This window comes from Cimex lectularius, unplaced genomic scaffold (genome assembly GCF_000648675.2).
Source record: "Cimex lectularius strain Harlan isolate CLEC.00 unplaced genomic scaffold, Clec_2.1 scaffold50, whole genome shotgun sequence".
NCBI lineage: Eukaryota > Metazoa > Arthropoda > Insecta > Hemiptera > Cimicidae > Cimex > Cimex lectularius.
Window position 1 is genome coordinate 1,566,096 of NW_019392716.1, and position 13,911 is coordinate 1,580,006.

Genomic DNA, 13,911 nt, shown 5'->3' on the forward strand with positions numbered 1-13,911 from the left:
ACAAAATTAATATGCCATAGTTTCAATGTACCTGAAACTGAAAAGTCGAAAATTTTTGACCTGTCACCTTTGTAAAGCAAACATCCAACAAAAGAAAACAACTTTGTTGTAAAATATATGTAAAATTTAAAAATTGTGATTTAATAATAAGACTGTATATAATAATTGCCCCACAACATACTATGGCCAGACAAAGTACCTGGGAGATCGAATGACTGCAAACCAAGCAGACCAGGTACTGCATTGCCTAAACAAATGCAGGAGGAAAACATACATTTAACTTTGTACATGATAAAGTCAAGGCAAAAGAACTTCACCTCAATCGGAGAGTGATAAAAGAAATTATGTATATCTTCAAAAACGACAGTGCCAATTATTTTCGTGTAACATAAATGGGTTAAGTTCAGTATTTAGTGGGATTTTAAATTATGAGATACATGATTACTTAATTTGGCGCTTACTTAACAAAATGTGGTACTAAATACAAAAATGTGTGTCTTGTTCTTATATATTTGATATTGCACCGGCCAATATTAAAAACGTATAATCTATACTTTTCTCGAATCCTGAAGGAGGTACAATAATGTGTGTAATATTTATTGACCGTTAATTAATGATTATTTGAAGATGGTGAGATGCGGTCTGGTGAGATGTAGGTTTAGAAAAACGTTTTCTTTATCGTGCCAACGTTTCGATCTTTATTGAGATCATCTTCAGGGCCTGGGATTTATAAACATTGTTTAAATTATACAAATGAAATTTATACAATATAGAAATTTTAGGTTTAGCCAAAGTATTTGTACTCACTCAAAGTGTGTGTTTTTCTGTATAGATTGTCATTGTTGGTGAAATATTATTTTTTTTGTTTATACGTTTGATTTTGAAAGAGTGGGGAAGGCAGCAGAGATAAAAATTCATTTTCTATGAGGCGTCGGCTTCTTTGAAGTGAAACGGGCCGACAATGAAATGGTTGGCCTTGTTAGCCTTTATGGAATATTATATTTATAACGATTATTAGGGAAAGGAGAGATAAAATGTTGAGGATTTAAACTCTTTAGAATTTTGTGATGTGTGGAGTGTAATGATTGTTTTATGTTTTGTGTGTTATACGTATGTTATTGATATTGAATTTGATTTATGATAATAGCGAGGCTGCGACTGAGTTTACATGTGTCTGTTCTGCAATTGATGCTGTGTTTGTGATCTCGGTTGACGGAAAGCATTTCTAAAAAGTTACGTTTATGCTTGAAAAATGTCAAAAAGGAGGGAAAATTTGAAAGTTGGGGTTGAGATGAGAAGTTGGTGTCCCAGTGGATCGAAGTCAAGATAGCTCAAGCGGTAGAGCAGCGGCGTATTTAGCCGAGGGTCGTGGGTTCGAATCCCGCTCGTGACACTGACTTTTTTATCTCAAACCAATGCTTTATATAAAGATTAATTGTTACGTTTATGTTTGTTTTGTTATGTGTTTAATATTTTTGAATTGTTGGAATCGAAATTGTGTGGTGTTCAAAATAGTGGGTAGCCAGTGCTGTAATTTTGTTTGAGTCTTTTGCAATCATAGATATGTTGTTTTTCGCCCTTTTCCAGGTATTGATATGTAATTCTGATGCAGGTTGCAGGACAATTTACACAATTGATTTTCTGAATTACATCAGACTTATTTGTTACCGGTGTGGGATCTTTAATTTTGTAAAGAAGTGTGTGAAGTTGAGAGATCGCTACCTCAACATCGCTCTTACGATCTCTAAATAATCAGTACAATAGAGAGCCGAAAGTTGGGCGAAAATTTAAAATTAAAAATATTTTTCATTGACTACATCCCTGATAACAACTTAGACAACGTTATCTGTATAAGTTGGTTGATACATCTGCAAAATATTTTATTGATTTAAAAAATCATTTAAAACTCTTTATATCACAAAATAACAAACAACATAAATAAGATATAATAAAATTCGTAATGATTATATTAAAAACATAAATAGAAAATTGATATTAACAAAACCAAATATTTTTATTAATTATTAGTTAGTGATTTATTAATAAATTAAGAATCACGTATCGTAGAAAATATGAAAGCGTGGAGCTGGAATACTAAACCCGCATTACTTTCCGGTTGTGCCGGAGGGGTTGCACTTAACGCCTCGTAAATGTAGTGCCGGGAAATTACCAATAAAATGATAATAATTGCCATTCATTGAATAATTAATCGTTCTTTTAAAACGATCTTTGATTATTTTTTTGCATTTGTGGTACAAAGTAATGATTTGGTGTTTCATTGAAATTAACAGTAGTTTAAGTAAATGGAAAGTAGTATGACAAATAAATATAATTGGAGGGAGGGATTAAGGGCCGATAAACAGCTAAGGTCCTCGCCGGCACTTCCCGTGTTTTACGTCTTTTTTTGGGTCGTTCACGCGTAATTATTTTTTAAACTGGAGTCATTTGAGCATCTCAATATGGTTAATTGTATATGTAAACTAAGTCGTTATTCTAAAATGCCGGTCTTGCTTTGTACTTCAGGCTGCCTCAACTATCAAATAAAACGGTTCAAGAACGGTCATATCAAACTACGTCGGAGTCGCACGCCTGGTTTCGGGAGTATTCCTTTCTAAATTCACCAACAGATACAAACAACCACAGTTGTCTGGTCACATACACTCATTCAGAGTAGTCGATATACATCGGAGCTTCTTTTCAACCTAAAATCACATTAATTCCAGTAAATTATCATAAAAACAACACAAAAACCATGTATACGTTTAAAAGCCTTATGGCCCTGAGGTATCCGAACAGCGGATCTTTGCTTTCTGCCGAGCCCTAAGTCTACTTTGAATCTAGACTAAAAATACTCATTCACTAAAAAAAATTTTCGAAAACATAGGACGCGTCAATTCCTTCATCATAAAAAACACTAACAATTCTTGACAACTACTCGCAAACAAACCAGATACATACAGAAAATTTATATAATTTTTGGAAAAAACTCAAACTGAATTTCATACGTATCAACTACAAGAATAAAAAAGTTACAGAATTGTATTAAAAGGTCTACAAGTCTAAGACGACGTTATCTGCGATATCGATAAATCTACAAAATGTTTTATTCATGTTAAACAATCATTTTATATTTTTTACATCAAAAAATAAGAAACAACATAAACAAAGTATAATAAAATTTACACAAACATGTAACCTATATAACCATGAATGGATAATCAGGCCGAACCACTACCAATACTTTCCCATTGTCGGCTTCTTTCACCTCAAGGAAGTCTTCTTATATAAAAATGTTTTTCTAGCCCTACTTCCTTCTCCAACCCTTCAAAGTTCGACGTATACGGACATCAAACATAATATCTCACTGACACTCTCAACGCGACACACAGTAATGACACATCTACTCAGAAAACAAACACTTTGTGTGAGTACAAATACTTCGATTGAGTCTAAAATTTCTTTTTTTTTTAGCATTGGATAAATTCATTTTTCACTCATACATGTATTTGTATAATTTAAACAATATTTATAAATCCCTGGCCCTGAAGATGATCTCAATAAAGATCGAAACGTTGGCACGATAAAGACAATTTTTATAAACCTACATCACACCAGACCGCATATCACGATCTCCAAATAATCACAGTATAATAAAATTTAAACAAACATGTCACCTCGTAATGATTATAGTAAAACCACCAAAAAAATTGATATTAATGAAATCAAATACATTTATTAATTTCTAGTTAGTTATTTCTTAATAAATTAAGAAGCATCCTTGAAAATATGAAAGTGAGGGGTTGGAATACAAAACCCGCAATACTTAAGTACAGTAAGTTATCAATAAAATAATAATAATTAGCATAAATTGAATACTCGTTCTTTTCAAACGATCTGGTTAATTGTGTACGTATACTAAGTCGATATCCTAAAATGCCGACCTTTCGTTTGTACCTCAGGCTGCCTCAACTGTCAAATAAAAACAGTTCAAGCACGGCGTTACAGCAGAGTTCGTCGGAGTCGCACGTCTGGTTTCAGGAGTAGTAGATGTTCATAAGAGGCCGGTATCCCATCACCATCAGATAAAAACATACAAGTCTGGTCACATACACTCATTCAGAGTACTCGATGTACCTTGGAGCTTCTTTCACGCTCAACATCACATTTATTCCATTAAATTATCATAAAAAACCACACAAAAACCATGTATACGTTTAAAATCCTTATGGCCCTGAGGTATCCGAACAGCCTGTGCCCGCTGCCGTGCCCCCAGCTAAACGATATGCCAGAATATTGCCTATAAGAGTGTCCTTATCAGTTGGCATAGCTGAATTTCTCTTGAACCAATGACGCTTTGAAAAAAAAAATACGTCTTTAAAAATTTTTAGATCAGTTTCAAAATTTTACCATATTTTAGGAAAAATTATACAGGGTATCGCAGGCCCAGTTCAACTTCCAAATTTCAAATACGACCCAAATCATTTTAAAGGATTTTTTACACTGAAAGCAATGACGCAATCGGATTTTACATTGGTCAAAAATGATAAAGTTAGGGCAAGAATAAAAAAAAGAGAATTTTGTTTGTTTGGTTGTTAATTCCGATAATTTGCTTCTTCACGAAAGTAAACATTAAATTGCCGTTATTTTTTGTCTGTTATTGTTTGTCAAACTCGCATTACGAAAGCAAATCGTAATTCATGGAAGTAAATAAATTTCACAATAGTACCTATTCGTTACATTCAGTATTCCATTCAAAATGACCCGAAGTGCACAATTTTCCGATCAACGGCGAGTTGATAGCTTTCTTGATAGTGGGGTATTGCACGTGGTGCAGTCGAGTTGTACTCCCAGAAACTTTCTGATCACCGCAAAACGTTTATACGTTCTATTACATGAAACCGGCAGTGTAATTTTTTTACTACTATTAATTTTACTGTACATTCGCGAAAATCCGAGATCCTCTCTCCAAAATGTTGGTTTTTCAAAAAATAAAATTAGAGGCGTACTCCAGACTTACAATTTTAAGACGTATCGCTCTCATCTTCTCCAGGGACATCGGGACTCTGATTATGACAGGCATCTAACGTTCCTTGCACAAATATCGATTTGGGAGGACGTTCTTCCATACATCCTACGGACTAATGAATCGATACCTATCCATATTTCCTCCAAATGCATACTAAATCTACAGGAATTTCGAACGTGGACAGAGGAAAATCCGAGAATTTATACTCTTATCATCTCTTATAGGTTTTACCAACACTATATGATGTTCCTCTGCAACAACGACAAAGAATTATTCTCCAGCTGATGGTCGCCCCGTATACAATTCTTCGCAGGTGAGACGTTTTGAATCGTCACTTCCGAGATAGGTGGACATGGATAGGACCACATGGCCCGATCTCTTGATCTCTTCGATCACCCGAATTAACTCCACTTGACTATTTTCAGTGAGGCCATTTAAAAAACATTGTCTACGCCAATAATAACCCAGCATCCTCATTTGAAGAACTGCGGCAAAAGATAGAAAATGCTTGTCAACTCATCTCCCCTGACTATCGCTCTGAGTACTGGTGAAGAGTGGTCAAAAAGTACAAACTTTGCATCTTTACGCAAGACAAGTACTTCGAACATGAAATGTGATTAATAAATAGCAAACCAAATGACTGGTTTTTATCCAATTTTTTTACCATAATTTCGTAATTTTTTGACCAATTTCAAATCCGAGTGCACCATTGTTTTCAGCATAAAAAATCCTTTAAAATCATCTATCAGCATCTGTCAGGATATTTAGGGGATTATTTGAAATTTTAAAATTGAACTAGGCCTGAGCTACCCTGTACAATTTTTCTACAAAAAATGGTAATTTTTTTTTTTTTTTGCTTTGTACCTACATCCAGCCACGTACGTCGTCTAGATTGGATAGGCTAACGTCAGTCCAACCCCCTCCGGAGCCGAGCGGCTACCAGAGCCGACAGGAGGTCACCAAGGCTTCCCACTTGACTATAGTTCGTACCCTTTCTATCTGTTTACGGACTGTTTCAGCTGGATGCGGATAAAAACCATTAACAAGGCACCTAGGGCCCATGGAAAGTCCGCATCCATCCCACAGTCCGGAGCAAAAGGTGAACTTTGAAACAAGCCTAAAAAATATTAAAAACCTTTTGTTTTTATAACGTCATTGGTTCAAGAGAAATTCAGCGGGGCCGTTTAAAAAGGCCACCATGTGTAAGTCAAGCTTTTGACATAAGCATAATTGAATTCCGGCCAGAAGCTGCTCTTATCTTACTTTTGTATAGCCTATGCGTAGTCCTGTCAGTTGGCTTCGTTTTCAGTCCGTTTTTCATGGACCAGGTTCTTTCTTAGTCACAGTTTGCCAGGGTTTATTTCTATTTTTCCAAGCCCAGACGTTTTTCCATTGTCCATTTACTATATTTGAAATTAATGATTTTAAATATGCTGAGAAGCGTCAGTGGCTTTCTGGCGGCTTCTCTGACCGCCCTATCCGCTACTTCAACATGGATCAAATGCTTTAGCCACATATAAAAAATAACCCCCTTATCGTTTTAGTCAAATATTCACATTTGTTTCAAATTTTAATTTAGATACTATTAACATAAAAAATAAAAGTTAATTTCAATTGAAAATTTGTTTATAATATAGTTAACTAATCTAGCATATGTAAAGTTCCAATCTTCGTAGAGGTCATTAGATGGGTGAAAAAAAGACTAAATATTGGGTTCACCGAGCTTTCGGTACTTTATAGTGCCATCATCAGAGCCTGTTTTATTACAAATTCAAATAAATACAAAACAACATACAATTAACAATTAATATAACAATTGTATGTCGTTTTGTATTTATTTAAATTTGTAATCAAATATGCCCTGATGATGGCACTATAAAGTGCCGAAAGCTCGGTGAACCCAGAATTTAGTCTTTTTTCACCCGTCTAATGACCTCTACAAAGATTGGAACCCTACATAGATTATCTGCAGGGCGAACAAGGAACATCATATTCTAGCATAATTTAAATTAATAATGGTACATTTTCATAATTAAAGTAATGTTGGTTGCATGTGCAAATTAAATCCAGGCTACTCACCACATAGTTGTTTATCAGCAATCAAACGTTCCTCTGTATTTTCCCTTATCTCTCTTGTTCCCTTATCACACTACCTGTCATGTTTTCGTAACTAATTAATCTGTATTTTTTACTCCTTTCACCTTTACTCTGGCACTGAGAAATAATTTCTCTTTGTAATTTTAGTAGTTTTTCTATTTTTCAATTAAATAACGCCTGTGAGGTAAAAATCCAATATACTATTCATTGTAGTTGTATTCAAAAATCAATCCGTGAGAAATTTAAAACAAATAATTGCCTAATTTCTACGTTACACGTGCATTTTTTACTTTATACAGTCTCTTGTACTTGTTTAGAAAGAAACAAATTTAAGTCCAAATTTTTCCTAATTATCTGCCCGTCCCGGCTTTTGTATTATATTAAATAAAAGTATTACATTACATAAAATAAGATTATATTAAATAAAAACCTAATTTTATTATTTGAATTTATGAAAAAATTAGTTTTGAAATAAACCAAGTGAAAATTTTAGATTGAATTTTATTATACAAAAAATGCTAATGTTTTTGTGCTGACTCTACGAATAGCCTGTTGTCGAGGGAACTCAAGCGGATCTTACAGAACTTAGTCTATTACAAAATATTTTAGGTTTGAAACGCTGAGATTATTTAAGGTGTCACGAACATGGCACTGCCATTCCATTTCCGTTGCCGGAATAAAGTCTCATCGATAACAATAATTCGACAAATTAGACTCGAGTTATGTGACACTTTTAACATTTCAATGTATACAAACGTTTTAATACGTAATTAAAAAACGTACGTAAAATAATGTGAAATTTAATAAATCAAAATGCCAAAACATAACACGTATTGCTATAAAAATAATTAATACATAAAACGAAAGATAGTAAATTAAAAATGTAAAATTAAGTATAAAATACAAACCAAAAAAATAATAAAATAAAAAACATATAGAAATAACGCCACACATTGGCTATACGTAACCTAGGGGGAACCTACCTCTTTATGTGTTTCCGGATCAGAAACGAGGTGAGTGATCAAGAAATTCTTAACATAATTGAATTATTTTTTTATATACATTTAACTGTAAAATTTTATTTTCTAATATAATATGTAAACCTGTACATTTAAGAAACTAAATACTGATGATGTGGGTCGGATGCTCCGCAAATCGATCTCTTAAATAAAACAAGCAAAAGGCAAATGGGTTTGATTAGTACCAACACAACCCAAATGAAGTAAATTTAAAAAAAAACAGCCCGAAAAAAGAAAACAGAATTAGAATCTTATTATGTTAATCTATTACCAAAAAAATAATATTTGTTAGTTTCGTTTGTGTAAGTTTGTTCTAAGCTGTGAATCTTCGCCAAGTGTTTTCTTAACTTAAACAAATTATTAAAATTGTAAACTTTAGAATCTGTAAGACGTTTTAGTATAAGCATATTATATAAAAATGTTTCTGCAAAAAGGAAATTATTAAGTTTTAATAGCTAAGCACACGTTGTTCCTAGAAAAACAGTATAACAGTTCGAACAGGCAATTTAAATCTTCATGGAGTTGAGAAGTTCCTTTTTTCAATATGTTTAACAAGGAATGGTGTTTATTGACTGTGAAAATACTAAACGCAAAAAATCAAAAGCAGATTAACTATGTGGATATGGAGAATTTTTTTTTATGTTACCGTGATTTTTCTCTTATTTCAATTATTTTGAAGTAGTAAATGTACCGTATTAAATATTATTAAAAGTGATCGTGAGATGCGGCAGGTGTGACGTAGGTTTTAGAAAAACATTTTCTTTATCGTGCCAACGTTCGATCTTTATTGACATCATCTTCAGGCCCTGGGATTTACAAACATTGTTTAAATTTTACAAATACGTGTAAGATGTGAAAAAAATTAATTTATACAATTCTAGAAAATTTTAGATTAAAAAATGAATTTATACAATGCTGTAATATTTTAGATTTAAAAGAAAAAGAAAGAATTTATACAATGTTAGAAAATTTTAGATAAAAAAAGAATTTATACAATGCTATAATTCGTTCTTTTTTATCTAAAATTTTATAGCATTGTATAAATTAGTTCTTTTTTATCTAAAATTTTATAGCATTGTACAAATTCATTTTTTTAATCTAAAATTTTCTAGTATTGTATAAATTCATTATTTTTGTTAATATAAAATTTTATAGTCTTGTATAAATTCATTCTTTTTGTTAATATAAAATTTTATAGTCTTGTATAAATTCATTTTTTTAATCTAAAATATTCTAGCATTGTAAACATTCATTCCTTGTCTTAAGCTAAAATTTTCTAGCATTGCACAAATTCATTCTATTTTTAATCTAAACTTGTATAGAATTGTATAAATTCATTTTTTTTCCTTTAAAATTTTCTAGCATTGTACAAATTAATTTTTTCACATCCTACACGTATTGTAAACTTTAAACAATGTTTATAAATTCCAGACCCTGAAGATGATCTCAATAAAGATCGAAACGTTGGTAAAATAAAGAAAAAGTTTTTCATAAACCTATATCACACCAGACCGCACCTCACGATCACCAAATAATCATTGCCTAACGGCCACTAAACATCACACATAATTAAAAAAACATTTTGACAGGGTTTCTGTAATCGCTCGACTTGATAAAATTGCACGAGCTGAAAGAGTGGGTGATTCGATAACGATTAAACGTTAGTCATCCGGCCGGTGGTGTAAATCCTGTTGAAATGAAAAAGTATGCGGTTTTAATGCGGTTTGGACACGGAAGTACTTTTTTTGTCAGTTTTTACAATACGCTTGGGATTAGACGAGAATTCGTCCGTAATGCCGGCCTGGGGAGCCAGGGATCTTCATCGCGTAAAAAACACGGATACAAGAGATCGGTCAGCCCATGATAAATCAATGCTTTGAACTGTCTTCACCTTTTAAGTATTACACGAATTATTTGCTCTGGGGAGGAAGAAGTCTTGAAGGATTTTTTTTTATCCGTAGACCCGCGATTTGAAACACGCGAACTCCCAAGGATATCAAAATGAGGCGTTCTGCCCTCGACTTATCTATCAAATCGATCCAAGATTAATTTATAACATCTCTTTAATAGCAAGCTCTTTAATATTTTAAACATTTAAAAAATCCGCATATTTCAGTCTTATTTTTATGTTTTTAGCAAAATTAAATTTATAATCGCAAAATGGTCAATCGCGCATGTTTAGATCAATTAACTGAAACAATTTCAGCGCATTATTAATTCTACAATCAAATATAAAGTAAACATAGGGAAAATTCAAATTTTCAAAATTCTATTTTCCAGGTGCCGGTGTTGATCTGGATCTATGGAGGTGGATACATGAGCGGTACTGCAACATTGGACGTCTACGATGGATTGATGGTAGCTGCGACCAGTGACGTCATAGTTGCATCAATGCAGTATAGAATAGGTGAGAATTTTGACTTTCGTTCTATTTGATCCGTTCCTTGAAATGTCTAAAACACTTTACAAAGTCTATGTTCTTTCGATAACCGAAATACAAAGAATGAGAAAGAAAAACATAGCGGTAATAGAATTTTGGGGCTATTTGATCATATCTAGGTCATGGTTAAAATATGAATAGAAGGTGACAATGATTAAATGATCCTTTTTCAGGGGAGGAGATACATAGCTCCACTTAATTATCTGTTATTTGTTAATTTGAATTTAACATACAAAAAATGACAAAAATGGGTTTCTTCAATTTTATTTACAATACCTTTTTATGATATTTAGAGATTAAAAAACAGCAGAGGGCAATGAAAATTATTTTTATATTCCAATTAATTAAGGTTTTTTGTTGAGGTAAAAGAGTCATTGTCATGAGCGGGATTCGAACCCACGACCTTCGGCTCAATACGCCGCTGCTCTTCCACTTGAACTATCGTGACTTCGTCCACTCGGACACTAACTTCCCATCTCAATCTACAACCTTTCAATTTTCCCTCCTTGTTGCCATTTTTCAATTAATTGAAATAAGTAATTTGTAGAAATTATAAATGATGGGGTGAGTGTGGAGTTCAATCCTTTTTAAGAAAGATGGTTCCTACTCACATTAAGTTGTTTCGCAACAATCCGGAATTTTCCCTCCTTTTTATTAAAAATGGCAAAAAGGAGGGAAAGCAGAGAGGCACAGAAAGGCTAGAGAAGCGGCGTATCTAGCCGAATGTCGTGGGTTCGAATCCCGCTCGTGACACTGACTTTTTTATCTCAACTAAAAACCTTAATTAATTGAAAAATATTAATAGATCAAGCGGACCACGAAAACTAGTGAAGTTATATAGCGAATGTTTCAGGAAAAAAGACTTTTGATGAATTGGTGTTTACCGGGCTCAGGATTTCATTGGGGCGTTTATACACGGCTAACGCGTTTATCCCTGCTCGGTTTACCTTCGGATTAATGCGATTTAAAGGGAGCCGGCCTCACCCCAAAGCATTACGGTTCTCATCGTTGATTCAATAACGAGCGGCGGAATGCATCTATTTAGCGAGCTGGGCGAGACCGAACGGGCCAAAGTGAAACGATTGGAAGCATCCTTTGACTACAATGTGTGTTTCTTAGTGACCTGTTGTTTCATAAGTTGTTGAAATCGTGAGGAGCGGTCAAGAATGAGGTAGTTTAGAAAAACACCTTTTTCATTTTTTTGCCGACATTTCGACCGTGATTCGGATCATCTTCGGTCCTGGGTAAATTTTCTCCAAATAACATATGTTTTATAATTTTCCCAGGCGCTGAAGATCACATGAATAAAGTTCGAAACATAGGCAAAAAATGAAAACGTGTTTTTCTAAATTACCTCATTTTTGCTCAAAGCAAATTTTTAATAGGAATTCCTTAATTGATGCTTGTGAAAGTAATTTCAACATCTAATTCTCTCTCTTCATCTCTCTGTCTCTTTCTCTCTCTCTCTCTTTCTCTCTCTCTCTCTCACTTTCATTCTTCCTTTTTTCTTGCTCTCTCCTTATCTATGTATCTTCCTCTTTTCCTTGTATCTGTGCCTCTCAATTTCCAGTATATCAATACATCAGTCTCTCTCTCTCTCTCTCTCTCTCTCTCTCTCTCTCTCTCTCTCTCTCTCTCTGNCTCTCCCTCTCTCTCTCTCTTTTTCTATATCTATCTTCCTCTTATCTTTGCATCTGTGCCTCTCAATTTCCAGTATATCAATACATCACTTTCTTTTTCTCTCTCTCTCACTTTCATTCTTTTTTAGTTCTGAATTTAGGCCTTTCTTTCATAATTAAGTCGGTGTTTTCTTGTAACGATTGAAAGCTTTCAGATTTTTTGAAATACCTTTTTAAAAGAAAATTTATTAATAAATTATGTCAACATCTTGCGTTTAATCAATGGCGCCTTTAACAACGGAAGATAATTAATCTGCCGTTCGACAGGAAGATGTTGACATTTTTTGAATGAGCGGGCCTTTCATTCAAGGATATCCTATTTAAAGATATCGATCATGCACTGTTTCACTGGCCCCTTCGGCAATAAATATGTCAGGATAAATCTCGGGTTAAAATTCTGAAGGAAATATCACAATTATTCACAATCCTGGAATATGTGTACCAAAATAAGGCTATATTTCTTTTGTAGTTTGGTTGTTTTTGATTCTTGACAAATACGCATTTATCCCTTAAATTTGAAATTATGCATTGTCGATTAATAAAATCGAATTATGAAAGAAAGGCCTAAATTCAGAACTAAAAATTTCCATTTTGCACACACTTTGGTCGAATCTGGCAAAAGCCCAATAAAGGTACATCACAACTGAAACCTGACAAGATAGAAAAACCTATTTGGTTTTTAAAGATGCCATTAATAAATTAAAATAATATTAATTTTACCCTGAATTTGAGATGTAGCTTGTTAAGAATTAATTTTTTGCATGTGAAATCTTATAAACAGAAATATAGAATATTTTAAGTATCCTTAATAAAGAAAACTCGACAAAAATAATATTAAAAAAGTAAATTTCTTTATTGGACAAGAAATAAAAAATTACATTTAAAAGATATACAATTTTGCTCCTTGAAGAAATTGATGTGATAAAAAATATACATCTAAAATTTAAGATAATAACCAACGAAGAAGACAACTAAAAATATTAGAGATTTTTAGGTCATCTTTTTTTTTTCAAAATAAAATTTTTAAAAACATCTTCCTAGTAGTCGTTTTTGTTGGTAATAAATTGAGGATAAAATACTAATTTTTTATGAATTAACCGAATTTTTTTAAATATGATTAAATGAAAGTGCCGTCGTAGGCCGAATCGGAAGAGAAGCTTTCATGGATCGAAAGCACATTCGATAGGTGCCCTCGAAAAATCCGAATCGTGTATGGTTCAGATCCCGATTTAGGATGAGCCATCCAAGGTAGCCACACTAACAATTACTTATGAGCCAAACCCGGGTATGTATCCGGCATGTAGGGAAAAGTTGCTCGATGTGTCCCACCTAACTGGAGCGTGCAACTCTTTGGCTCTATATAAAGAGCGTGTAGGCATGCCACTCAATATGAGAATCGTGCTTGAGCACGGCATCGATTTATTGGTGGAAACAGGTTTTTTTCATTATATAGGTATAGTGATGATAGTTTTGTGTTCGTAGCGTGTTAGGAGTGAATGTATTTATTGGTGTGAATGTGCAATGTAAGAGGGAATATTGAGTACCCATCGACCATTAGGTTAGTTACATAATATTTGTAAAGAGTGATGAAGGAATGTCAAGTACTCCTCTACTTTAAATGAGTGAACGGTGTGTAAATACAAAAGAAGG

At 33.3% G+C, this 13,911-nt stretch overlaps 1 protein-coding gene across 5 annotated transcripts in view; it reads left to right on the forward strand.

Annotated features, from left to right (window-relative positions):
* Positions 1 to 13,911, forward strand: part of LOC106664272 (acetylcholinesterase-like) — a 138,895-nt gene that overhangs the window by 92,709 nt on the left and 32,275 nt on the right. For 4 of the 5 annotated variants that reach the window (XM_024226512.1, XM_014389844.2, XM_014389845.2 and 1 more), the window contains 1 exon segment: positions 10,423 to 10,549. In XM_024226512.1, the coding sequence (XP_024082280.1) occupies positions 10,423 to 10,549 (127 nt within the window). 5 annotated transcript variants of the gene reach the window in all.